This window comes from Hypomesus transpacificus, unplaced genomic scaffold (genome assembly GCF_021917145.1).
Source record: "Hypomesus transpacificus isolate Combined female unplaced genomic scaffold, fHypTra1 scaffold_27, whole genome shotgun sequence".
NCBI classification, from domain to species: Eukaryota; Metazoa; Chordata; class Actinopteri; order Osmeriformes; family Osmeridae; genus Hypomesus; species Hypomesus transpacificus.
In genome coordinates this window covers 617423-644804 of record NW_025813796.1, presented here as the reverse complement: position 1 = coordinate 644804, position 27382 = coordinate 617423, and the positions used below count along the sequence as shown (strand labels likewise).

At 46.8% G+C, this 27382-nt stretch overlaps 5 protein-coding genes and 1 long non-coding RNA gene across 6 annotated transcripts; 2 read left to right on the top strand and 4 right to left on the bottom strand.

Moving 5' to 3' along the window:
- Positions 1-515: 515 nt before the first annotated feature.
- Positions 516-3633, bottom strand: stc1l (stanniocalcin 1, like). Its single transcript, XM_047014921.1, has 6 exons — positions 3611-3633; positions 2579-2813; positions 2314-2456; positions 2084-2191; positions 1857-1960; positions 516-1675 (listed from the first exon to the last, which is right to left on the bottom strand). Exons 2-6 carry the CDS (start codon positions 2706-2708, stop codon positions 1390-1392), a joined length of 771 nt encoding a protein of 256 aa, XP_046870877.1. The 5' UTR covers positions 2709-2813; positions 3611-3633; the 3' UTR covers positions 516-1389.
- Positions 3634-4025: 392 nt separating this feature from the next.
- Positions 4026-11702, bottom strand: LOC124463094 (cGMP-dependent protein kinase 1-like). The gene is made up of 22 exons (XM_047014818.1): positions 11647-11702; positions 11420-11535; positions 10993-11192; positions 10702-10843; positions 10499-10565; positions 10281-10380; positions 9672-9785; positions 8064-8169; positions 7860-7923; positions 7448-7525; positions 7160-7254; positions 6944-7009; positions 6687-6761; positions 6473-6569; positions 6222-6361; positions 6048-6137; positions 5773-5914; positions 5293-5456; positions 4925-5047; positions 4787-4849; positions 4617-4683; positions 4026-4482 (listed from the first exon to the last, which is right to left on the bottom strand). The coding sequence occupies exons 3-22, from the start codon at positions 11186-11188 to the stop codon at positions 4384-4386; spliced, it is 2088 nt and encodes a 695-aa protein (XP_046870774.1). The 5' UTR covers positions 11189-11192; positions 11420-11535; positions 11647-11702; the 3' UTR covers positions 4026-4383.
- Positions 11703-12092: 390 nt separating this feature from the next.
- Positions 12093-13255, top strand: LOC124463097 (EKC/KEOPS complex subunit Lage3). Its single transcript, XM_047014822.1, has 3 exons — positions 12093-12186; positions 12436-12564; positions 12818-13255. The coding sequence occupies exons 1-3, from the start codon at positions 12143-12145 to the stop codon at positions 12930-12932; spliced, it is 288 nt and encodes a 95-aa protein (XP_046870778.1). The 5' UTR covers positions 12093-12142; the 3' UTR covers positions 12933-13255.
- A 132-nt stretch (positions 13256-13387) lies between these two features.
- On the bottom strand, positions 13388-17394 carry zgc:100918 (Ras-related protein rab7-like). Its single transcript, XM_047014821.1, has 6 exons — positions 17212-17394; positions 16487-16563; positions 16253-16379; positions 15899-16117; positions 15644-15772; positions 13388-15267 (listed from the first exon to the last, which is right to left on the bottom strand). Exons 2-6 carry the CDS (start codon positions 16537-16539, stop codon positions 15178-15180), a joined length of 618 nt encoding a protein of 205 aa, XP_046870777.1. The 5' UTR covers positions 16540-16563; positions 17212-17394; the 3' UTR covers positions 13388-15177.
- LOC124463098 lies at positions 16602-19600 on the top strand. The gene is made up of 3 exons (XR_006955529.1): positions 16602-16969; positions 18697-18757; positions 18954-19600. It is a non-coding gene; the product is annotated as an uncharacterized LOC124463098 (long non-coding RNA).
- A 265-nt stretch (positions 19601-19865) lies between these two features.
- wdr45 (WD repeat domain 45) lies at positions 19866-22533 on the bottom strand. The gene is made up of 10 exons (XM_047014820.1): positions 22427-22533; positions 22142-22298; positions 21910-21984; positions 21716-21820; positions 21484-21589; positions 21079-21173; positions 20872-20951; positions 20376-20686; positions 20113-20258; positions 19866-20010 (listed from the first exon to the last, which is right to left on the bottom strand). Exons 2-10 carry the CDS (start codon positions 22188-22190, stop codon positions 19901-19903), a joined length of 1077 nt encoding a protein of 358 aa, XP_046870776.1. The 5' UTR covers positions 22191-22298; positions 22427-22533; the 3' UTR covers positions 19866-19900.
- Between the last annotated feature and the right edge of the window lie 4849 nt (positions 22534-27382).

Sequence of the window (27382 nt, the reverse complement as noted above, 5' to 3'; positions counted from 1 at the left end):
TACGAGTCTTTGGATCCTTTTTTCACGTGACCTGCATTGTATTTTTTAGTAGAGGAAACAGTTTCCTTATTCCCTTTCGCGTGGCCGCTGTTTTAGTAAGACGTGAATGAATTATATTCGCTCAAGTCATCATACTGACTGGTTTTGTTATTTTCACTCTACATTTACACTTACAGTTTAGTGCAGTGTTTGACGTGATAATTAAATGCTAGTGTGATAATACATGACCAAATCATACAAACTCATGATACATTATTTTAATGCAGGAATTTATTTTGAAATAGTATTTGCTGGTGCACATGTCATGCACTAACCTACAGTGGACGTATAGGGGCTATACGTCCTTTGCAGTGGACGTATAGCCCCCAACCCCCCCCCCCCCCCCCCCCCCCCCCCCCCCCCCCTCTCTCGCTGTTTGACTACACTGCCACCTAGTGGGCATCAATTTAACCAACAGCTTAAAACATTACATTTTCAAACAGTTGTGGTGACATGCATACAATCACACACAGCCATCAACTTCACATAATTTATTCAGGACAAAAGCCCATCCGACTCAGTGTGGTAGAGTACCTGACTGCTACCACACCAGTCCAAAAAAAGGCGCAAATAATTCACAATCTTCTACACACACTGCGTCACATAACTAATACCACCTCAACCCAACACACTTCAACAGTTCACCATCTCACCCCCCATGAGGCCTGAGAGACCGCTGGGAAATGAAAACAGAGACAACCAAACCCTCGAGGACACCGTCAGACCCCGCGACCAGCGTGGGAGCTTCTCTGTATGTCTCCAAGGGCTTGACTTCAACACATCATATTCAGTCAGACCAATCACAACACAGCGGCCAGCAACAACAGACCAATCACAACATAGCGGCCAGCAACAAGCATGATCACACTACGAGATTAAATACAAGAACAGGGTCATAAATTAATTTAAGAAAATAAATATTGATGAAGCTAATAATAATAAGGTCCTGTATCTTTTTTAAATAGAATCAGTATTACCAATACTTGTGTTCAGTTTTACATTTGAAGTCCTTACTTTCAATGTATTTTTTGGTTGTTATAGAACGTACACCATGTTAGTGAGTTGTGATAAAATATTTACTTCACATTCTCTATGCCAAATTATTTAGTAGTATTCATAGACAGAATCAAATCATCACATATCATTGTCTAAACACTCCAAACTTGCAGTTAATCATATGGATTATAGCCTTTGAGAAGAAAGCCGTTTGCATGTGTGTCTGTATCAGTGTGCATGGAAAAGCATTTGGCATAGTGCATGTAAAATATGTAACTATTAACTTGTATATATATGTGTGTGTGTGTCTGTGTGTGTGTGTATGTGTGTGTGTGTATGTTTGACCTTTTCCTCCTACTCTGTCTCACTCTCCTCCAGAGATCTCTTAGCAAACAGGTGGTTGGGGTCCCGTCCGTTTTGGCTGGACTGAATGGTGAAAATGGGCGATGCCATTGGGTAGCGCCAGCCGCCAGCCGCCTGTCCAGGGGAGGAGCCAGACCCGGAGGGGCAGGGCTTGTTCTGCAGCAGCAGGTACAGGGTTTTGGTGTCTGGTCCCAGCCTGGACACCAGGCCTGCTCTGACCACAGACACCGTCTGCTCGTCACAGGTGAGGAGAGACCTGAGCAGAGTGCTGTAATACCTAGACACACACACACACACATACACACACTCAGTGTTTGAGGGACACATCTCAGGCTGGTATGCCTGGCATATCAGGTACATATTCGTTGTATGGGCTGTGGGTGTGTGTATGTGCTCGAACACGTGTGTGTGTGTGTGTGTGTGTGTGTGTGTGTGTGTGTGTGTGTGTATGAACTCACTTATTGGGGAAGTGTGCAGGTACCTGCACCACCTCTCCGATGGTGTCAGGGTTGCCTTGAGCCACACTGCAGATGTCCAGCTTGGAGTAGCACTCTTCTTGCACCTGCACCAGATGACACACCATAGTCACATGTCTGTACACACACACACACACACAGCAACCTCAACAAATCACCACTGTAACAACTGTCACGATTCAGCAGGCCTTATTGGGAGTGTGCTTTACCTCAGCAATCATCTTCTGGAACTCTCCACAGCGGCGGATGGTCTGGAACACTTTAGATGTGACGCCGTTTGCGATACAACGAAGGCTTTCCTTCACGAAAATCTTCCCCTGCGAAAGCACACGTAAACACACTCGGTTTTGTTGTGGGTAGGTGTAATGCATAATTGTGTGTGTGTGTGTGTGTGTGTGTGTGTAGGCCCTATGTGTAAACAAAGAGACATAATTACTACCTGCGTGTCGAAGGTTGAGGCTGTTTGGAGGAAAAGTTCGCAGATTTCGTGCATTCCATCAGTATCACAGGTGGAGTTCTCCAGACAAGCGAAAGTTCCGCAGCCCACCGTCAGAGCCCCGGTCAAACACCTGGCCACGTCCGCTGAGGGTACACACAGGGAAACAAGGACCCAATTAATCTCCAACTCTAAACGTTTTAAAACTGTTATCTGGTTCCATTCATCTCACACAGCTTCCACGGTGGTTTAGCAACCAGTTACTCACAGGGGCTGTTGGCAGAGAAGCGGGCCCGGCGGGTGGATGGCTCTTCTGGGTCTGACTGAAAGGAAGCGGCGGTCCCCAAGGTGAGGGAGACGGCGAGGCCGAGAGAGATCAAGACAAATTTCGCAAACATTTTTTCTATGGTCCAAGATGCTGATGATTGCAAGTGTGCTTTCTTCTCTGGTCTGTTTGCCTGGCTGTCTGATGGTAGGTTACTGCATGGGCATCTTTTATAGGACTTTAGGAATGAAGAATTCCATTACACATTAACCCCCCAGCCGCTTTTTACAATCAGTTCAATCTACATAGGAGGTGCGTGGACTAAGGAGCGACGGAACGTAATTAGCAGACTCTTTCCATTGAGTTTAATTCCATGTGTGACACCTAATTATTATTAATGTACAGCGTCGAACTAAATACGGAATTTATTATAGCATAGGCCTACAGTATTTCTGTTAGGTTTTTGCTTACTTTTAATTTAACGAAACAAAAGTAGGTTAAACAGAAGCAGCATGGTGCACACATGTAGGATTTAGAAAAAATACAAGAAAAGGTGGGCCACAATGCAATACTGTAATCTGGCATGAATGTGGTTTAGGAAAAGTTAACTTTCAATGTGTAAACGGCTACAAACATGGGCTGGGCGAACAACGCCAGCCACTGCCTGACTCAGCCTAACAGCCACACAGTCGAGTTTTATTTATTTAGGTCGGGGAATTCCGGTCTGGAATAATTCATCTCTGTTTTCACTTTCTCCTTATTTTCATGGTTTATTATGCGTCTTTCCTCCAAAGGAAGTGTACCGATATTGGAACCATCTGTGCTAACATATGGACGAACGAATCCGTCTCTATATCTGTCGCTATCAGTGTTTTCATTCTTCTCACTCTCAGACAGATATGAAATAGCTTTTTTGGACTGCTCCCGTGAGGCAGAAGGCAGGTCCATTGTTCCGTTCAGGAATTCATTGGAACCTACCTTGTTGAGATAACTTTTGACCAATCTGGAATAGAGAAAAAAGTAGTTTGAACTCACTGACACCTGAGTCCATAAGCCTGCTGGTATGTGCATAGTAGGTAGGCCTATCGTTAGCGGAGCTGGGGATGTGAAGAAAGCAGTGTGTGTGTGTGTGTGTGTGTGCGTGTGTGTGTGCTATCTGTGTGGAACAGTCATTATCAGAGGGGGCTGGATATTCCATTACGATCTGTGGGAAACCTAGTGACCCTAGGTTGACCTCGGTTGACCTCCTTAGGCTACAGGTTTATTGCAGCGATAAGCATCTCGGAGGTGATCGCAGAGAGGAAACGCTTCCTGTTTTTAGCTTTCATTAACTTTCTCCTCATTCGCTCTCACACCCTTTCTCTCCAAGACTCCCATTCGCTTCATTCATCGGGTATCTCACGCAGTACAAAAAAAGAACAAGTGAAAACCAGTCATGAGTTTGTGCATTTATTGAAATATTAAGAAACAAAGAAAACACAGCAATGTGACAACGCAGAACCCCATTCCAGATATTGCAGCCTGAACAGTGGCACATACACACACGCACACGCACACACACACACACACACACACACATACAGCATGGATATCAAAACCTTCTAAATGTGGTATTGTTAGTCAGTGACTGACTAGAGGCACTGGTCCATGTTCTGATTCTCCACCTTTCCTTGAAACGTGCATTTGTTTCTCTTCAGTTTGAAACAGCGGATGTTGAATCCTAGATGTTCCTCTACTTGGCATCTCTCCCGTCCAATCAGCCTCCTGTCTCTGGTCCCGCCCTTCCCCATCGGCGTCTCGTCATCCAATCAGAACTCCTCATCCCAGCCAGACTCCTCGTCGGGGGGAGGGTCATCGCTGTCGTCGGGGAAAACGTCAAAGTTGCTGGTGTCTAGCGGCCCTTCCACCTGAGGGGGGGAGGCAGAAGGCACAAAGCTCTCACCAGCGCGCGTGTCTTTTGGCCGCGTGGGTCTGGCGAGGACGTGCCGCCCGCTCTGAGGGTGGAGGTTTGCGGGGTGGAGGGCGGGAGGAGGACACTCACGGTGGGGATAAACGGCGGCGCCAGGGTCTCCTGACGTAGGCCCTCCCAGTTGAACCCTTCGAACCACCTGAGAGACAACAGCGGCGTCAGCTCCTCTGACGACGGTTGTCATGGCTACGCTCGTGTCTATAACAGCCTGTCTGTGGTCGGTTTTTCGTGAGGGACCTTACTTGTGTTTCTGGATGTCCTTCACGCCGTTCTTCTGGTTGCCCAGCCTCTCCGAAGGATTGTCTCTGGAGACACACACACACACAACTCATTGGGAATTTCTTAGGCGTGTATTTGTGTGCGTGTGTGTGTACTTTTACCTGCAGAGGCGCTTGATGAGGTTAGCCGCACTCTTGATGATTTTCTTGGGGAACTCCACCATGTCAATGCCTCTCAGGATGATGTTATAGGTTTTCATTGGGTCTGAACCGGAGAAAGGTGGACTGGACAGAGAGAGAGAGAGAGAGAGAGAGAGAGAGAGAGAGAGAGAGAGAGAGAGAGAGAGAGAGAGAGAGAGAGAGAGAGAGAGAAAGAAAGAAAGAGATAGAGAAGAGAGAATGAAAAAGAGAGAGAATGAAAGAGAGAGGGACAAACAGGGAAGGAGCATTAGTCCTGGAGCGATAGTGTCAGCGGCTAACAGACGGTGTGTGGAGGCCCCGCCCATGACCAGCGCTGAGGAGAAGCCGACCTGCCGCTCAGCAGCTCGTACACCAGGATGCCCAGGGACCAGCAGTCTGCCGAGGTGTCGTGGCCCTTGTTGAGGATGATCTCCGGGGCCACGTACTCCGGAGTCCCACAGAACGTCCAGGTCTTCTTCCCTAGACCCACCTTCTTAGCGAAGCCAAAATCCACCTGCGGGAGGGGGGGGGGGGGGGGGTCATTCCAATTCCGTTTCGATTCCGTTCATTTCACAGACGCTTTCATCCAAAGCCAGCTAGACACGGTGCATGTACAGCAGGAGCGTGACAGAGGACTGTAGACCAGGGCCAAAACACGTGTCTGCTTTCCCCACCTCCAGACTTCCTCATTTCCTGGTAGAGCTGAGCGAAGCCACTCGACTAGCTTCAGAAAACGTGACTGCACCTGATTTCTCATTGTTGAAGGGCTGTGTTCTATAAGAAGGAGTTAGTGTGTATGTACGTGTGTGTCTGTGTATACATCCGTGTACCAGCTTTGCGTATCCACTCCGGTCCAGAATGATGTTCTCAGGTTTCAGGTCTCTGTAGATGATCCCTCTGCAATGGAGGAAGCCCAAAGCCTCCACGATGCAGCCAGTGTAGAAGCGTGTCATCCCGTCGTCGAACGAGCCCCTGCAAAGCACGCCCAGACAGAGCATGCTGAAGGACGACCTCGATCGAGGCCGCACACCCTCCGCGCACAACTCAACGCAAGGCAACACGCACAAAACACGCGCGCTTCTCTCTCTCTCTCTTACACACACACCTGTCTCTTAGTAGTGTCCACAGCTCTCCTCCCATGCAGGCTTCTAACAACATGTAGAGGTACTTTGCATCTCGGAACGTTCTGTACAGCCTGAAAAAGAGACACGTTACCGCCGATTGCTTTAGAGTGGGTAAGCTGTGACGATGCGTGTGTGTGAGTAGACGCCGCGTGTACCTCACAGTGAAGGGACTGTGAGCCTCCATCATAATACGTCTCTCTGACAGGATATGACCCTGCTGGCTGGTGTCCAGAATGTGCCGCTTCTTCAGAACCTTCATGGCGAACGAGCGACTGGTGTCGTTCTTCAACTGAACCTGGTTCAGATGCAAAGAGAAAACAAGAAACACACTTGGGGGGCATCCACTTTTGAAGTTAAGCACCCGCCCACACGTCCACACCCCCTACGCACGCACGCGCCCACGTACCAGCTCCACTCTACTGAAGCCGCCCATACCGAGGGTGCAGATAACGTGGAAATCCGAGAGATACACACCGGAGAAGAACCCAGCCTCTGCCTCCAACCTGCGGAGAGACCAGCGGGGCCGCCGTTCAACTTTTTAGAGACCAACATCCAGCAAGGCCCAACATCGTTCCAACATGGCAAGGGCAGAGAGAGGGAGGCCTCCACACGATACTCACTTGGCCTTCAGCTCATCACTGTCATACTGCTCTTTGTTGACCTCACCCAGGCCCCCGATAAGCTGCTTGAAAGACCTGGAGGACAAGACGAGAACCAGAGAACAACACGTAAGGCATGCCCAGGAGCCTCGCGGAGGAAGGACAGGAAGCAGAGGGCAAAGGGAAAAGTTGGTTTCTGACATTCAGCACGCGATCTCCATCGGTTGGCCTGGTTGGGGGACACACAGGGTCACCCAATCAGGCCTCCCGTGCCTCACTCTCTATCAATGACCAGGCAGGTAACGTCCCCCACAGCGGTGAGACTGGCCGTACGGACGTCCTCCCTAGACAGGGCGGTGGAGAGAAAGAGGGGAGGACAAAGAGGAAAAAGATTTCTTTGTGAGATTGTCCGACTTATCTCAATATTAGTATGTGTTTACCATTTTTTGGGTGTGCGTATGTGTGTGTGTGTGTGTGTGGGGGGGTTCACGTACCCTTTCAGCGCTTGCTCTCCAAAGCAGTCTCCTCTGGAGAGTGTGGTTATAAAGACAGGCTCCTCATTGGGTGATTCCTGTCTGCTGACTGTCAGCTGAGGGCAGAGGTGAGAGGTCAGGTGCCAAGATTTTGGGGGACAACCGAGATATCTACTTCCAACAGGAAATAGAAATCTCAAAGCATCATTGTATGCATCATTGTATATCATTGTATTGCACTGGACATGACCGAATTGTATCATGTTGCACCCTTCCAATGATCGCGATTCATCTCTTGATCTTCCCAACCTGGCCCTCGCTGATGATGAAGAAGGTGTCCCCTGTAGCACCCTGGCGAATGATGTAATCACCATCGCTGTAATGAGTCTGAGAGGGAGGGAGAGAAAGAGAGAGAGAGAGAGAGAGAGAGAGAGAGAGGGAGTGTGAGAGAAAGAAAGTGAGAGATCAGAAGAGAACAGAATAGGACGAGTTATATAACAAAAACATGTCGAACGCTCGACGAGTGCAACATTTTACCCTGAGTGTTATGTGTGTTTGAGAGCTGCTTCAGTTTCTCTACGTGTGATGGCACGCACACACACACACACACACACACACAAAAGCTCGATCAGATGGAGAGAACAGCTCGTAACCAGAGCCAGTCCGGATTATACACTAATACTTTAGTGTGTTTGCTTGGAGACAGTCCGAAAAACCCCACCTCCTCCATCACGTCTGCCACCTTACTGAGAACATCCTCTGGCAACGACTGGAACGAAGGGACACTGAGGGAGAGAGAGAGAAGGAGAGGGGGGGGGGGGGGGTAAAATACAAAGTAGGGGTTTTGTCCACCATTGGATACACGTGGTGTGGATACATACATATCGAGGAGTTATACATGGCGTGTATTTACAACGGTTTTTACCTGTGGATGAACTCCATGTACTGGGAGTGTTTAATGAGGCCAGTTCGCATCATAATGGTCTGGAAGCCTTGTCTGTCGATTGCCCACAACGTTATATCTGTCAGGGCTGGAGGCAGGAGGAGAGAGAGACACAGATAGAGAGACACAGAGGGAGAGACACAGAGGGGGAGAGAGAGAGATGTGAAGGATCATCAGCTCAAACAAAGAAAACCCTCGCACTCGCTTGCGCACCAAATAAAGTTGCCTACAGGAATACATCATTGAACAGAAGGACCCACTGACATGGTGAGCAGCGAGCACAGAGATAGAAAGGGTTAGAAGGGCTGAGCTAAACCTATCTAATGTGCACGCACACACACACACAGACACGCACACACACACACACACACACACACACTAACACACATTGAATGTCTCCACAGCTTTCTTTCTTCCTCTTGTTCTTTCGACACACACACACATGCATACACACACACACACACACACACATGCATACACACACACACACACACACACACGCATACACACACACACACACACATGCATACACACACACACACACTGAGATATATGACAAACTGTCAATAAATCTCTATCCAGAGTTAAGCGGTGATAATTGAACCTCTTTCCCACCCGACTCCACTGATGATTACACTTCAAACCCACTTAAGGCACACACTTAGACACACACACACACAAACACACACAGTGTGAAAGTGTAAAATCAAAGAGCTTGTTTAGCGAAAGGGTTTCTCTGGCTGAGAAAGATTACGCGTAACAACGAAACAGAGGAAGGTCAGAGGTCAGCTTCTGCTTTGGGTTTTTCAAGGATTTCTGCCAGCTGGATGTTGCTAGGCGACATCCATACATGCGGGATCCTTATCAAAGCTGTTCCACCCCCCCCCCCCCAACAAACCGCCATCGCCTCGGTTCAACTCCACGCCCCACATCACCACCCATCCGCCACCGGAGCGTGATCAAGTGGATCAGATGGCGGTGACAGAGGGAGAGAGAGGAGAAAGAGAGGAAGGACAAGTAGGGGCAGAGGGAGGAGCAGCTGGCTGTCGATGATGTGGGGGCATGGTAAACCAGGGGAAGAGAGGAACCACCCCCCCCTCTCCATCTCTCCTTCTCTCCTTCTCCATCTGGGGTGCGACGAGCAACATGAATCCTTCATTCATGTTGGATTCGATAACTGCGAGATTTTTCCGAACAATTAAAGGGCTCACATCAAAGCTGATCTCATTCGGTTTGCACATTCGTACTCGTACACCCACAATTTAGATCAATGCCCCTGCGAGGGCACACACACACACACACACTCACACAAACACACCAGAAAGGTTAGACACCATATCTCACCACAATCAATTAGTCAGAGAAATTGATTATTTTAAGACTGTATAAAACCCATATATAATACTTTCATAACATGGAGAATGAGAGACATGCACACAAATGAGAGACAGGAAGAAACTGGAAAACAGTGAGAGATGATAGAAGGGTCAATTTCAACTATCAATGCACAATACCAAGCTAGTTCCTGGACACACAGCTTGTTCCGGATAAGCAAATGTGAATAGATATTTGTGTATATGTGTGTGTTACCGGTAACTGTCGCAGTACGGGTACAGTTGTACAGGATGGCTAGTTCTCCAAATACTTTTCCTGGGTTGATGGTGCACAGCTTCTTTCCTTCTTTAGTCACCTCTACCAAACCCTCTGCAGGCGCACACACACACACACACACACACGCACACACACACGCACAAACACATTGAGTTCCTACACAGATCGGATGGCGGTGTGTGTACAGTACATCGTCAGATAACAAGGGCAACAGTTGTCGACAACATCTTTGTAGTTGTGTTTGTGCTTCTTTGAATTAAATGTCTGATTGTGGAGGTGTCAGTATCAGATGACTCATAGCATCCCAGCTGGCCTTGAGCTGTGATTCTGTGTATGTTTGTGTGTTTGTGTCTGTGTGTTTGTGTCTGTGTGTGTGTGTGTGTGTGTGTGTGTGGACGTACCAAGTGAGGCTTCATGGGGAACCTCTGTAGTTTGAACTACTTTGATCAAAGTGCCAGACCGGGAGCTCACCATGACATCACCTGATATACTGAGTCTCTCCGCCTCCCATTCTCCCCTCTCCTCTCCTCCTCTCCCCTTCCCTGTCCCCTGGCATCCCTCTCCCCTCGAACTTTCCCGCTACCTCACCCTCCAGCACGTAGACCAGGGAGCCATCATCTCCCTCCTGGATGACACAGCAGCCCTGCGCCAGACTGGTAGGGTGCATGCAGTCCATTATGGTCAGAATCTAGGAAAAGAGCGGACGCCACGTCAGCTCTCACCGGCTCGAGCTCCACTTCCTGTTTCAAAGAGAGTCACTGAGGAAGACGGAGAGCTTGTGGACGTTGAAGCCTTTTGTCGGTTACCTGTCCATGTTCTAGATGCTTCATGAAGTCATTCTCCAACAGAGCCCTCTGAATCAGATCTCTAGACCTACAACAGGAATTGAGAAGCCATGGGTATGTCTGTGTGTGTGTGTGTGTCTGTGCCAGAGAGAGAGAAAGACAGAGAGAGTGTGTGAAAGAGAGTGTGGGAGTGACAGAATGGGACTTAGCTCGTGCATACTCACTCTTTGCTCTTGCTGTAGCTGGTGAGGGTGACATGTGTGAGCTGGGCTGGATCCAGAGCTGTGGGTTCGGCAGATATGGCCTGTCTCTTGGTGCGCTGAGGTTCATCGGGCACCGTTGTGGACGGACCGGGTCCTAAAGGGTCTAAACCAGTAGCGTCAGACCCGTATCATAAATATATCATTATCATATCATAAAACCACCATATCACGACATATACACACTATCTCGTAGCGTTTGTGTGTGTGTGTGTCGTTGTCGGTTTGGCAGGAGGGTGAGGAAAGCTAGGCTACCTGTACTCTCCGACTCCTCGGTGTGACCAGGATGTTGGAGAGCATTGCGGTGTTTGTCGAGCTCTGTCTGTAACTGGCGAATCAGGTCATCTTTAGTGTCCAGCTCGAGTTCCAGCTCATCTATGAGGGAGTCTCGTTGCCGAAGCTCCTCAATCTTCAACTGCAATGCGAACTGCATATCCCGCAGGGTACCCATATCTCTGAATGGATACACACACACAAGTTGTACACACACACACACACGTTTACAATTTATACACACACACACACACAGAGTCAAATATCATTTTCTCTCACTTACACACCTAGACACCGACGCCCACCCACACCTGCACGTCACATAGCCTTCTCCATCGCACACAAGTTTAAATCATACACACACCCCCACACACAGGGTAAGAAAGACATAGGACCAGCCTCTACTCACTTGTTGGTGTGATAAATGTACTTTTGTTGTAGGGCAAGAGGAGGTTACTTCTTATATTCGTTCTGATGACACACTCTCAAAGATATTCCGTTGACGGACCAAATCTTAACTGTAGCCTAAAGATCGAACGTGATGATTTATTAGCGACCAAAGATATAACATTTCGAATTTGAAGATTAAACTGACATATGTAAATCAAATCAATAAATCTACAATGAAAAGCTTACCAACTCATCCTTTTTCGCGCAGCGTTGCAAGTGAGGGTCAGCGCGCTTGAGTGACAGATTGCAGTTGCGCGTAAGCGTTCCCAGCAAGCGCTCCGTTTTTGCCACTCGCGAACGTAGGCTACGGTTTTTAAGTGAGATGCTTCAAACTCTTAATATGTGAACATTTTATATATATATAAATGTATTTTTTTTTTTTTACATTAGTCAGCTGTGCGAGATTCCATTACATTTTCCGTATGTCACATCATTACTTTTGAAATGCATGTCACGTTTTTTTTTTGCCCAGTTTTTATGTTTTATTATTATTATATATGTCAGTAATGTCTGAGTACATAAAAAAAAAATTATTACGTAAAGTTACTCAAAACTCATTTTGAAGTCTTCTTCAGATTTATTAAAGTCACATTGCAGCAATAAGTGATGAACGTACAAATGCGTTTCCTGTCCCTCAAGAGAATGTGCCGCAACCAATCGTTGCTGGATTTACTTTATCATCATGGCGGATTCCTTCAACAGGCACAATTCAGGAAAACTGGAATTGTATCCTTTTAGTCCTACGTCAAACAACATTTAATTAATTTGGTCATTGTATTGTCAGTGTAGATTATTTTTATTTGTCAGGCAACAGGCAGTTCGGTAGCTAATCTGTAAACCTGGAACAAAGAATGCAAGCTGGCTGCTCCATCGGAGCTTTTTTGTTATGTATGATTAACAATCTGGTTTATGTTATTCGTGCCGTTGTTTCAGCCTGCATGCGATACGCAACAAGCTTCCTTGACAGCCTCACAGTGCCCTAGACGTTCCTTTCCCGTCAGCGAGAGAGGCTTCCATAGCTCTTCAGTCTCTCTCCCCGGACCGTGAGCCCAGGAAAGGTGGTATTAGCAAGCAGCTTGAAGTGTCTGAAAGCACGCTATCTGTGTGAGTACCTATTCAACACAGTCTTCTCATTGTTAATTAGGGCTGCAATGTTTATGACATTTCGTTATGTATAGTAATATTTAATAACTCAATTGAATGGGAAAAAGTGTCCAAACTTTTGACTGGTTCTTAATGTAAATGACTAAATGTAGGGGGGAATGTCCCTGTACTTACTGTAAGTCGCTCTGGATAAGAGCGTCTGCTAAATGACTAAATGTAAAATGTATTTTAATGTAATAATTTCTCCTCTCAGGAGGTGGACTGCAGACGAGGCCCGTATACTGCGTGTGTCTGTGGGGTCATTTCTGGACCACCTGTCTCTTGTTATAGAAACCATGGACGCCTTTGGACCCCCAGTTTTACAGTGACCTCACTTGAGAACGACAACATACTAACTGAACTGGAATAGGGGAGAGGCGACTATACAGCCACAGAACTGGAATAGGGGATATGTATCTACCCTCTTTACGGTGCAACAGAGGCTGGTCACACCAGAAAAGAAGGATGCGGTTCGAGAAATGTCCTTTCACTTCCTCTTTAATAAAGAGGTTGGAACTAAAGGGAGATTGTAATACTCATAATTTGGCATGGGAGTCAAGCCATGTACAATGACAGATTTGTTGTCTTATCAATTGGTGTGAACTATTGAATAAACTTTTTGTATTTGTATAAGGTTGTAAAGTTGATTTGTGGAAACTTGAATTTTGCTTTACATTAATGTGATCACCCACACTGGTGCCTGAAAGTAAAGAATATATTAAGAAAATACTGTAATGTAACACATTCAACACATGAGTTATTTAAGAAACGAGCAGTTGTAAAATGATGTTCATGAAGTCAACATTTATTTATCTATTCATGTTGCATGGGGGAAATGAGATTATATGCAGTATATTATGACAGATGGGGAGAGAGAAAAAAAATGAGTAGAGCAAAAATCACAAATGAATTTACGGATGTGTTCATTGGTTGTAGTTGACGTAGAGAAGAATCACAGGTTCATTTGTTACAATATAATATAGATACACTAGATGATACTGAAAAAGGACAATGCACAGGTCGGGGGGAAATGAAATGCTCACAATAACCCAACAATCTGCATGGTAAGTTTTCTTGATGGGACCTAGACAGACGGCTGCTTGATTAACCAGTCTGAATTGGGGTTGCAGTGACTTAAAGGAGTAACGATGATTGCTCTCCTGTCTACAGTAGATGGACAGGTCCTGAGTATGTACAGCCTCTACATATGCAGGGGTATATGTGTGTGTGTGTATGAATAACAAAATGACAAATCCAACGAGGTATAAAATGACGCCATAGCAAAGCACACCATACAGCCACTAACGCAGAATGGCAGTTGAGCCAAAGGAATGTCTGATGGAACATAGAGATGCATCTCTCCTCAGGGGGTGCTTTTAAAGTGTTCTACACTTCATGTCCCTCTGCTGCACTATTAAAAGATACACAAATCGGGAGGGGGAGGGGGGGTTCGGCATTTGTGTACCTAACAGTTTGGTTTTCACTGTTGATACAGTCAAGATCAAACTACTACGGACCCGTGAGACAAAGAGGTTACATTCAATCACTTGGCAAAGGAGCCATGTTCCCTCGTCATGCTTCCACACCTACAATCACTGAACTAAGTCAGGTTCACAACCGATGGAATCTATCGCTCGGATTTTGCACTTCGGACAACTTGGTAACCATGGATGCGCCAGTGTTTCCACGCCCCTCATCCTGGTAACTAGCAGCCTTAAGTTTCTTCCTATTCATGCGTCCTGTTCTGACTTCTTTCTGATTGCATGCTGATGACAACTGCATCTGGTTCACTTCACTTAAAGAGGAAAAAAAAACTAAACAAATATCTTAAGACGGGGCCTGGGTCACAAACTGTTTGGCAACATAAGGACTGAGAGGCAGAGAGAGAGAGAGAGAAAAAACAAAAACAAAAAAACAATACATACTGTATATTAGTATATAGATCTGTCCCAATAAGGTCTCATGAGATGGAAGGCACAGAACGTGTGACTAGGTAGAACTTCTTCCTGACCAATGAATCAGGACCAGAGGGTTTCCACCCCCCCAACTGGTTACAGTCATGAGGGGAGAACAAAGCCTGAGCCTAGGTCACAGACGAAGGGGCAAACCTGTACCTTGATACTTGCACAGATAGACAGTAAGATGGCCCTGACGTTCTAAATCTAAACAAGATAGGTCTGTACTCACGGTAGAGATGAGAACATTAAAACCACAACAAAATACATGATTATATCTTTCGAAATCATTATAATATGAGGATAATGATTGGAATATCCATAGTATCAACATTTCTTTTATATCTTATTAAAAAGTGATGCTGTGCAAGCGTGGGGTTCTCCTTTTCTACTGGTTCCCGACTGGAGATGGGGAGTTAAGAAAAATAAGTGTTTTCATATTTTTTTTCATGTTTTTTTTGTTTGTTTTTATCATCATCATCATCATCATCTGGAAACTTCTGTAGCTGTGGAGGGGACCAAGACAGGGTGGTGTAATCCCCATCCTCCCTCCACTTCCTCCTCTTCTCCTGCCCTCTCCTTCTCTCTCTCTCTCTCTCTCCCTCGTCCACCTGTCCTCTCAGCAGTTGCAGCCGTCGCTGGTGGAGGAGGGTCGGTCGTCTCGCAATTTGATCTGGTCGGGGAAGTCGTACGTCTCCACCTCAGACTCCTGCAGGACGAGCAAAGACCACAGATGTCTCGCACGCGCTTTTTGGGGAAGGCCATGAACGCGTATTACCACAGCAGGACACCTCAAACGGGGTTTTGGGGCACACAAACTCACATGTGGTTGTGGTGCACACAAACTCTCACGTGGTTTTGGTGCACACAAACTCTCACGTGGTTTTGGTGCACACAAACTCTCACGTGGCTTCGTCACAATACAAAATGAGTCACACACAGGTGAGCCAAGTAAACCAGTCTAACAGGTGTTTCCCTACAGTCACCACAGGGGGAAGTGAACCAATACATTTGACTGGTTTACGCATGTAGCCGAAGCTCTATAAAGACCCATTGAGAACACAGTGTTAGATGAGTGCATGTACCTGTTTGAGGGCATTGCGGGCAATGGTCTGGAATGCTTGGTCTACATTGATGGCCTCTTTGGCGCTCGTCTCGAAGTAAGGGATGTTGCTCTTGCTTTGACACCACGCCTGGGCTCGCTTTGTCGTAACCTTCGGAAACAAACACACGTCTCGCCGTTAAAACAGAAAGAAAGAGACATTTTTAAAAAAAAAATTTTTTACTCGTAACGTCGGCCAACGAAGCTCAAATCCCCCCATCATCTGCTTTCCACTCACCTGTCTGTTCTCCAGGTCGATCTTGTTGCCTAGTACCACAAAGGGGAAGTTCTCGGGGTCTCGGGGGCTGGCCTGGATGAGGAACTCGTCCCTCCAGCTGTCCAGGGTCTTGAACGTGTTGGGCGCCGTGACGTCGTACACCAGCACGCAGCAGTCGGCGCCACGGTAGAACGCCACGCCCAGAGACTGGAACCTCTCCTGACCTGCCGTGTCCCAGATCTGAAAAAAGGATGGAGGAGAGGGGGTATGACGAAGAATTGGTGGTTAAACGTGAGAATTGCAGTACCCTGTCATTTATACCAGTGTCTAATATGCACATGTGTGCATGCACACACACACACACGCAAGACTTACCTGCATTGTGACAAGCCGGTCATCCACCATCACTTCTTTGGTGAGGAAGTCTGCTCCAATTGTGGCCTTATACTGGTTGCTGAACTTCTTATTCACATACTGGTTCATCAGTGAGGTTTTCCCAACACTGGTGACACACCACACAGACATGATGTACACACACCTACACACACTCAAAGTCTTTAAATGTGTCTGTCATTATGGTTTTACTTGGTCATGATAGTAATCACTTACCCAGAGTCGCCCAAAATGATCACTTTCAGCAACACCTTCTTCCGGGATGCCATCCTTCCCTGTTATATTCTGCCTAACTGTGTGCAGAGGACAACAAACCAAACAATGATCAACAATAACGAAATGCCAACAGATACTACACGACTAGCTAGCTGACAAGATTGTTAAAAAAAATCTGCAGCTAGCAAACAAGCTATATTAAGCATTCGATATAGTTAGCACTACTGCAATGATATTTCTGATGACTAACAATCATGACAGGTTAGCAACGTTGTTGGTTGAGTTGCCCTTTTGCATCTAGCTTCTTTGTGGGCCCTTTAAAAACATAGTAGCTAACTATAAGCCTAGGTTTGGTAACATTTCGCCTGCGACAGTAGTTCTACCACAACAGCCCAAGTAGCTACTAGAATCAACTAAACATGCTAAAAAATCATGACGCTAGCACTGCTGCCCTAATGGTAGCCAAATCATACCAACTTGGTGGTAAGTTATCCATTTACCGTTAGCGTACCGTTAGCTTACCGTTTTTCATTTATTTCGAGGAAATGTTAGCTAGCTAGCCGGAAGCAAGTCAGTGACCAAGCAAACGTTAGCTCGCTGGCAAGCTACTGTATTGACGTTAGCGAGTTATTAGCTAGCACACACAGCTAAAGACTTTGCTAGGTAGCTAGCTAGCCAGCATGAGCTAGCTACTCAGTAATACATTTCGAGACAAAACATCTTACCTTGTGCCCGTCGAAAGTATGATAACCCACAGCACGGGACAATTATGTCCCTTGTTGTAAGTTGGCAAGAAACTGTTTTAATTTGAAAGTGAAAATACAGTCGACTTAGTCCCTTTCTTTTTCTGAGAGAACATCCGCTTCTGTTGTGCTCAGCTGTGCGGTTGCCCAACATCAGAGAAGTCACGAGGTATTGACGCGGTGATGTGTCGAAACGCCCCTTAATCACAACCACAGCCAACAATCATACGGTTTGATTAAATCACTGTAATGAGATGTCGATGAATACAGTTCTTTGGACCCGTGTCCGGGTAGATCACCAGGCTCAAAACAAGAGATTATGCATAGCTTATCTATATGAGCTGTTGTTAAATAGGCTATACTGTCATTGCCAAAAGTATTGGCACTGTCATACATTTTGTGTTTTGCAAAGTTTGCTGATTCAGATGTTGTGGTGTTGAATACATTTCTTTCTATATTATTGTGCAGAGCGGTGGTCAGATTCATTAAAAATAAAGATGTAATTGGCCCAACAAAATTTACTTTATCGCAAAAACCCACATTTCACTGTTTTTAGGCTCTGACACAAGATGACCAGCTATCATTTCACTAATCATATGATCAGCACGTGGGTAGGCTTGTTTCTTATATTAAAGCAACTACAACTCCAGTTTACCAAACCTATGTTTACATTGATGTTGTTGAGGTCAGACATGACCAGAATGTGAATTGAAGCAGAAGGGATCTCACTAGTGTTAACTCCATTGATGCCAGGTTCCCAGCTCTGGGATGATCATTTCAGTTGGAACAATCTTTCTAATAAACAGTCTTAACTTGGAGGTGTAAATATATTGTATTATAATGTTGGTTCACTGTTCTGTGTCACAGTGGCTTTCTATGTACAACCAGAATAACTAGTAGTCCCAGCCTATCTGGGGAAGAAATGCCTAGAAGCTCCATCTGGCAACGTCTCTGTCTCTGACAACACCTATCTGACTGGTATGATCATGACCTTGGAATGATGGATGGATGGATGGCCAAAATTACAACCTCTGCTGGAGGCTTATGGCATACACAATGAGGAAAGCTTATTAAGTAGCCTTTCTAAAACTGGTTGCTCCCATCCTTGATTGTGATTGGCTATATCGCATTCCATGCCGTTGTAAAATCCAGCAGAACCTCACAGGTTGTCCTCATAACATTCTTTAACATTCCATATTACTGCGGATCGAATATTTCAAATTGAAAAAGACGGCAAAGATGTCCATCTGGCTGTTTCGTGATATAATAAGTAATAATATTACTTTGTACAGAAAGTAATCATTTAACTTAATCACATTACTTTTACTGAATAATAAGTAATAACTAATATATTAATTTTTGGAGTAAACCCCCCAACATTTATGAGGACTTGCTAATGATTGTGTTGGACGTTTTTTTTCTTCTTTTTTTTGTTATCCAATATGACCTCTACACTCTCCACCAAAGGGTCCAGACTAGTGTTCAGACTGAGACCTCTGAAGTTCTGTGTGCCTACCAATAATGCAGGGTATGTTTTCTGTTCTCCTTTTACCAACACCACCTACTCTGTTTCACATCAGATCTGCTGGAGAAGTCTAGGGTGACCTTTCATCTTCTTAATCAAAGAGACAAACACATCTTCTACCAGGCGATGACCAATCGCATCTCCTTTTGGTCATCTACGATCACTGACCGCACCACTCTCTGCCGTCTGTTCTCCCCAGAAATGACGCTGATCACCATCCCTGACGACTTCCCCCGTGATCAGCCAGAGTGAGGTAACTGTGGCATTCACGACAAAGAGGAACTGGTAGCTACTGATGTAATCAGATAATCAGAAAATCCTAATGGCTGGCACCCATCCACTCTACTGTATGCCATTGCCTGTAATCTTTCGGTCACCATTGTCATTGTCTCTTACATGGCGATTGACATCCATGCCTTCAATGCCGATGAGAAGGTGAGCATCTACAAGTTGACTGGTGATGGCATGCACCGTGGCAACTTGAAGTTCGAACAGAAGCTGTGCGAGGAGCAGGCGGAGCCTGACGGCAGTGGGGTCAAAGTTCAAAGTGGAAGAATGTCGCCACAAAGCTGAATCAGGGCCATTAAATTAACCAAAGGTGTTTGTTGTCATTGAACTTCCTCTTCTGAGTGGCTGACATCGGTTGAATCATTCGTTCTGGGTCTGAACTCAGTTGACATTCTGAAGGCTTGCTGAGGTTGTATGCTAAGCAGTTAAGGCTGAAGGTAATGGGATCTTGTTGAGTTTTTTTAGATCCTGACAAAGTTAACTGAGAGAAGAGGATGATGAAGAACCTAGAGTTCACAGTCCAGGACCTGCAGCACAGTCTCAATGAGGCTGAGAGACCCCAAACGGTGGAAGTACTTCTTATTATCCACTCTCAACGAGAATAAGGACAACACAAACAAGTAGTAATAAAAACTTCTTTAGCTACTTTTATAATTAGATAAAATGGTTTACAAACACAAGACAGTCATATAATATGGACTTTGTGTGTTTCTGTGCAACGTTTCTCTTCCGTCCAAGGACCCGACCACACCTCCTCATCCAGAATGTTCTTCATCCTCATCGATATAATTGTCGTCACAAAGTCTCTCTTCTTTCCTTCCTCTTCTTCCTGTAGCAGCTGTATCTTGCTTGGCGTCGTTAAAAGTCGTCGTCGTCACAAATGTCCAGATAAACGTCAAAGGCTTCGCGGTTACAGTTGCCATCCGGAGTGAACACGTACTTATGGAAAGTCCCGTCCACGCAAATAGCTAGAGTGGTGATGTTAAAGAGGAGGAAAGACCTTTACATGGGATGTAATTGTACAACAATTATGAACCACATTATAGAAGATTGATGCATTGATCTCTCACCAATGACAGAGTTGACATTTTTGGACGTGTTCTTTCCAAACGCACAAATGCACGCGCACTCAGCTGGCACTGTAAAACTGGCCAGTGACCACTGGCTGTCCACATATTGACCAATCACAGGGCCCACCTTCCCCACACGAGCCAATCTGGAGGAGGGAGAGACACAGTAAATGGACAGAACCCGAATGAACATTCGACAAGGGTCAAACAAAAGCGCAAGAGCCAGGCCAATGTTTGGCCCGGGGACGACCGGGGACACGTACGCGGAGCGTCGGTTGAGTTTGGTGTCCTTCAGAGCGAAGATGTGCACCGTGCCCTTGTCGCTGGAGGCGCACAGGAAGGAGGAGTCGTGGCTGAAGTTGATGCAGTAGAGGGTCGCCGGGTCCGTGCCTCTACGGAGCTCCACCAGCTTGTCTCGGGTCGTGGTGTCGAACAGGCGGATGAGGGTGCCCTTACGGGAGGCCGAGGCCGCGACGCTGCCAGGCTGGTTCAGCGCCAGGCAGGCAATCTCACTCTGATGGGCGTTGATGGTGAAGGGGGCGGACGACGTGCCAGGCTTGGTGTTTGACAGGTCCTGGAGAATGGAACCAAACCAGAAGTAAAAAAATACAAATAAAAAAGATTTCAAGAACAACAGGTCACACGTTAAGAATGGGATTCAGTTGCAGGGAATGTTGTTTATAATGTAATAAAAATATGGTCCTGTCAAGGTCAAGAATGTGCTTTGCGGTATTCAGTCTTATTGAAAGTCACACTCACCACCAGTTGCAGACTGCCACATTTGTGACCAGGGAAGACTAGCAGCTGTTTCTCCATACTGGGACACAGATCACACAACCCTGACAGAGAGAGAGAGAGGGCACCGGTCAAATTAATGGGGAGTTGTGTGGAGCTGATAAGCTTGCCTATTATGTTCCTACCCCTAATCAGAGAGAGAGAGAGAGGGGGGGGGGGGGGGTAACACACCTTTAGGATTGTCCCGGGTGTCAAACTCAAACAGTTTTACAGGGTTGTCGGGGAAACTGTAAACGTATATCCTGTTCTTCAAGACAACGATGATTCTGTGAAGGGACATAAAGATGGTTTCGTGCGGACATCCTGATGACACCAGCCCATCGATCGCAATCATCTACATTTACATTTAGCAGACGCTCTTATCCAGAGCGACTTACAGTAAGTACAGGGACATTCCCCCCGAGGCAAGTAGGGTGAAGTGCCTTGCCCAAGGACACAACATCATGTGGCATGGCGGGGAATCGATCTGGCAACCTTCTGATTACCAGCCCGACTCCCTCACCGCTCAGCCATCTGACTCCCGATTATCTAGCTACTCATCTTAACGGATTGGCGCCCCGAGCAGGGACCACTCACTTGTCATGTCTCATGCGCACCGCAAGCACAGGCTTGGTGAAGGTGAACTCCAGCACCAGCTTGTCCTTGGGGTCCCGTGCCTCCCTGGCGTCATCCCAGATCAGCACTGGAACCGCATACACACAGACAGGCAGACACACAACACTTAGAGGTCTGAGAAGGTTAGGGAAAACAGGCTTCTCGTGAGAGAAGGAAAGCTGAAGGGGTGAGGGGGTAGAATGCCGCTACTCACTGGATATCTCAGAGAATTTAGGGCTGACTCCTCCTCCAACGACAGCCAGGAGGTTTGATCGATGCAGCATGGAACACAGGGCCACACTACCCACCTGCTCATGGTCTGAAACACACACACACACACTCACACATCAAGTGTCAATGCAAATGTTTACATGTTCTAACATACCCTTGTATTAGGGAATCGCTCACCAAGATGCCCCTTCTCCATAAGAGGTTCCACGTTGTAGATTCTGACGCCTGTCTCCATGGCACAACAGAAACAACCTTTGGATAGGAGAGATGGAACAAGGGTGGGAGATGGAGGGAGGAAGAGAGTGGCGAGTCGATCATGTTGGAAGACGGTCATACAGCGGCGATGTGAGAAATTAAATGTTTATGTTTCTCGGACTTTCTACTGACAACCACGGCGTTTACTTCTTACTCTGATCTTGGTTGAACTGGAGGGTGTTGACTCCTCTCTGTTGAGCCATGGTTGGACGACTCGACGGTTCAACCACTTTGATGGATAACTCTTGTACCAACTATAAAAACTCAGAGGTAGTATATTCAGTCTCGTTTTAGGTACGCGAGTTGCTTTCCTTTAGGAGACAACAAATGTTGGTGTTAGTCAAGTGAACGAACAGGGAAACCAACGCAACTAGCTAACATAACGCATTCCTTTCTGCATTCCAGTGTTTATTATCAGGATAATTTGAAAGAGCCTTACCATGCAGATATGAGTTTGCGAAAGGTACAGTGTGTTGCAACCAACAACGAGACGAAATTGAGTTGTTGTTGTTGTTGTTCTGTGAAAATGACGCGTCTCAACGTGTTTCCGGTTTACACCAGTACAGCTTCTTCGGGCGTCGTGGATAATACTTCGCCATCTAGCGGTACGGAATGTTTTGTCTTTAAAAAGATATGTGTTCTTAAAAAAATGACCAGAACCAATAACTCATATGTATCAACAGCGTTGCAATTGATAGTTGTGTATGTACTGTATAGTATCACACTGTAATTCCTTTGGAATGAGCCAATATTCCAGACAGACCCTCATGTCAGACTCTAAAATGAACACAGGCATCAAATACAATCAAAACACTGTTTCAATATGGAGCTTTCATAAGGCTCACAGACACATGCTCCCTTGCTCAGCGTCATGGATGGCCGCTGTTGAAAATGCAATATAAGTCCAATATAAAGTAGATCAGATGAAAGCCACTGTATTTTTCTGCTGTCCACTCTTGTTTATAAAAATTGCCTCAGGAAAACTGTAATGAAAGTTTTACTGGTGCATTACTATTACTGCAATATAGTATCTCATGGGGATTTAATGCACACTGTGGACCTACAGATTGAGCGTGTAAAGTATTACAGCAGTGTTTGTTTGTGTGTGTGCCTATGAGTATGTTTGTGTAACTGTGTGTATGTGTGTGTGTGTGTGTGTGAGTAAGCTCATAGACTTAAAGGGATTCAGTAATGTAGAGTCTAAATAAATAATTTTGTCCCAAAGCACCATGACAACATTGTGCGTGCGCATGTGTTCATGCCTGTCCATGACTGTCTGCATGTGCATGTGTGTGTATGAGCTTGCACTTGATACCATTTGTACTTCAGTGCTTACTGTGGCGAAAGGGCATAGGGGTGATGCTGCAGATGCCTGTGTGCGTGAGCGCTTACGGCACTGAACCGCCTCGCTGTTTGAATACAAACAGGCCGACAACGACTGAGCTAACCCACTGGTGAATGAAGCGTGTCAAACAACTGCCAAAACAGCCAGTGCCACATGCTCAGTCACAGTCGACCGGTCAGAGGGAGAAAAAACACAGTGAGCCTCAAGGTGGCGTCGTTGATAAAGAACTGCCGGAGGAGATACCGTTCTCGCAGCTGATCTCGTATCGTGTCCCGTCACATGACACCCCCAGCCACATCGGATAACAGCATATCACTTCACATAACGTCACGTCAGACACCACACATCAAATCCCGTCGCTATCCCATCCTGCCACATCGAATTAAGTCTCGGTCAAGTCGGTTCCCATCGCGTTCCATCTCGTCACATTATACAGAAGGGGAAAGTAGGATAGGGGAGTTTGAGACGGAGAGAACAAGTGGGACAGACAACAGAAGGAAACCTGTGACCCAGAACCCAAATCAGGCCAAACCTCTTCCATCTCACCACGTAAACCAGACACAGCCTCTGTCTCTGTACAGTTGATGATTAAATCTCTCTCCATTACTCCCTCAACCTCAAGCCCTCTGGCCAAACCGTTGCTGCCTCACTTGCTGCCTTCGTTGGTTTCCAGGCAATTCTATGGTGGTGCCGAGGTGAAGAGCAGGTCTCAGGGTTTGTGTGTTGACGCATTTAAGCTGGCGCACACACACACACATACGTGCAAGCATGCACGCACACACTCACACACACACGGACACACCCGCACATGCACTTTTTATGAGGACACGTCTGACCCGTGTTCGCAGACCCGTGTTCGGTTTCTGTTCCTAAGAAATGGTCAACAATCAATACCTTGGGTCAAAAACTGGAGTTTTAATGAGCAAAAATGTTGCAAGCAAACGGCCCAGCCATGCTGCCGGTAATGATGTACTGAGAGTGGATGGAAGCTAAGGTTATGTGTCCTCACGGGTAGTGACGTTATTAACGCTAATATGCAAAGGTGACGAAGAGCAACCGCAGCCACATCACAAAGAGTTCAGAGTTCCGCTCTTCCTGTTACAAACTCCAAACCCAGTAATCATCATCTCGTTCTCCCCCATAATTAAAACCCAAACAAGCACACGCTGTCCATTTCGAGGCGTTTGCTGCAGACTGTATATATCTACATTCGACCGGAGGTATTTTTTCCGGCGGCAAGTCTATTGACCGAGGTTTTGTCACTGAGCGTCATTCGTTCGAATGAACAGAAACAACTAGCCAATACAACTGTCCAGCTGAATGGGAACATCGAACGATTAGGGCTCATTAGAAGGAGAACACCTCGCGTTGATGACGGCACGGCCGCACGTACTCACTCGTGCCTGCATGGCCGAGGAGGAAAGCAAAGCTGCAGCAATCTTGTTTTTCCACTAAAAGCCCCGCAAGCTTCCTCTCGGATCACACACAATTAAACCAATTAAACTGTCTCTGTGTGATGCCGCAAAGAAACATGCCCCCCCCCCCCCCCCCCCCCATTCTCATGCTGCCTGTGTGTATGTGTCCATTAGGATTAGCCTCATCCTGTCTGGTTTACCTGAGCAAACCCGGCCCCCCCCATTCCCCCCCCCCACCCCCTGTGGCATCATTAACACAATGGGACAATAACACTGTCGTGAGCTGATGACCACATCTGGGGAAATATCTTTCACAATGTTTAAAGGGTGTGAGAGAGAGAGAAAGAGAGAGAGAGGGAGAGAGAGAAAGAGATAGAGAGAGAGAGAGAGACAGAGAGAGAGAGAGAGAGTGGGACCCATGATCGGCTGCCAGAAGTGAAGGATTCTGACCCGGGAATCCTGTAGTGGTCCACACACAGGTAGAACCTGCTGCAGGTGCAGAGAGAGAGAGAGAGAGAGAGAGAGAGAGAGAGAGAGAGAGAGAGAGAGAGAGAGAGACACACACACACACACAAGCGTTTTACTCTGAGGTCAGCTCACTCAGGATCAGAGTGATATGAAAACGCTTTGCTTTTCAAAAATGTTCACACAGCACAATTGTTATCCTTTCATGTTGTGTGATGGAGTGTTCACAATTATAAAGTTTATCTACAGGACAAATGGAACCACTTTGTTATTTTCGTGTGGGAGGGTGAGATCCACCCACAAAAACACACACAAATGCACCGACACACACACACACACACACACATCACGATCTCATCCCAAATCATCCCACTCATGTATTAGACAGGAATTAGTCACATAGCAAAAGGAACGTGACTTCTAGCCCACAATAGGCCCTGATTTTAATCACTGTCGCTTACAGTACAAGCCAGCTGCAACTTGCCCTTAAATCTTTGAACAAATACTGTGTTCCGTTTTTGACGTTTTCTGTTTGAAAATCTAATTTCAACCAAAGTTAACACAAGAGCCCCAGGTTCCGGGTAGTTGTTTAGAATAGGACCCCTCAGCTGTATGGAGATCCAATCTGATCTGCCGTGTTCCATACAGTCGCAGTTCACAAGCAAATAAGAAAGATTCTTTTCCTGGGATCCCTTCCCCCCATCTGCCCCCATCTGCCCCATCTGCCCCCCTCTCTCTCCCTCTCTCTCTCTCTCTCTCTCTCTCTCTCTCTCTCTCTCTCTCTCTCTCTCTCTCTCTCTCTCTCTCTCTCTATCTCTCTCTCTCTCTCTCTCTCTCTCTCTCTCTCTCCCTCTCTCTCTCTCTCTCTCTCTCCCTCCCCTCTCTCTCTCTCTCTCTCTCTCTCTCTCTCTCTCTCTCTCTCTCTCCCTCCCCTCCCTCCCTCCCTCTCTCCCCCCTGTCTCCCCCCTCTCCCCCTCTCCTTTAATCACTGGTTCTCTGCTTTGATCCTGTCTCCATTAGCTACATCTGTGGACCGCACACACAAGCCTGAGCCGTGGAGCCCTGCAACCCCTCCGAACATCCCTCCCCTCAGGTTTCCTCACTCGGGCAGCCAAGACATCGTCTCTGGGATCATATCGGCGATGTCGACAGAATCAGAAGCTGGTCGAAACACGGCCCCTCTGCATTCGAGTGCAGGACATCATGGCTGCCCGGCTGAGTAAATGAGATATGCTCTGAGCCGCTATGCTAATCAGTGTCTGAGAGAAGTGCACACACTAGGTGCCCGCCGAACTGTCACACACACACACACACACACACTCACACACACACACACACATAGATGCCGCCCAGCTTAGGTACACCAGATTAGTTACACTGTGTCCACCTTGTTGAAAGGCTGAGACAGGAAAAGAGAGACAGAGATGGGGAGCGGGAAGGAGAGCGAGAAGAGGAGAGGGAGGGAGAGAGAGAGAGAGGGTGGGTGGGGGGGGGGGGCGGTTCATGGGCCGTTACTCAGATGTGATGTTTATGTGTCAGTCAGAATGACTGTCACGACTACGCTCATCCGCCCCTCTCCCATCAACACTCATCACGGGCTTCCAGTATCTCTGGCCGACGTGGCGACAGTGCCTGGATGGTGACATGGACGCAGACAGGGAGGGTCTCATCGGCTGCCAAGTTCCACCCCGTCGGCGAGAGAGCCTTTTCTAAAGACGGTCGACAAGCCCCGGGGGAAAGCGTACAATTTGACAGTGTTCTGTACGACACAGCATGCCCCCAACAAGGAGGTGTTCACCAGATGAGACTTCAGATGAACCGGGATCATCTCTGGTCTTGGCTGGCCTGTGCCGGTCACATGTCGTACATCTGATGATCATGTGGATTTCCTGGAAGCTCGTCTGGATAAATCTGCTGTCTGTTCCACCACTCTCTGGAAAAGATGTGAGATAAGACTTGTGCGCTCCTGGTGTGCTGTTAGGGATTATAAGTCTATAAACTAGGCTGTTTGATATGAGAGGGACAACACAGGGTGAGACCTTTCAAGGAGTCACCGGCAGTTTTCGGTCAGACCAATAAACAGACCGTTTTCGGAGAAATGCGCTTGACGACAGGCGAGTTCTGAAGAGTCGTGTGAACAGAGGTTTCGCAAGGAGGTCAGGTGGCAGTC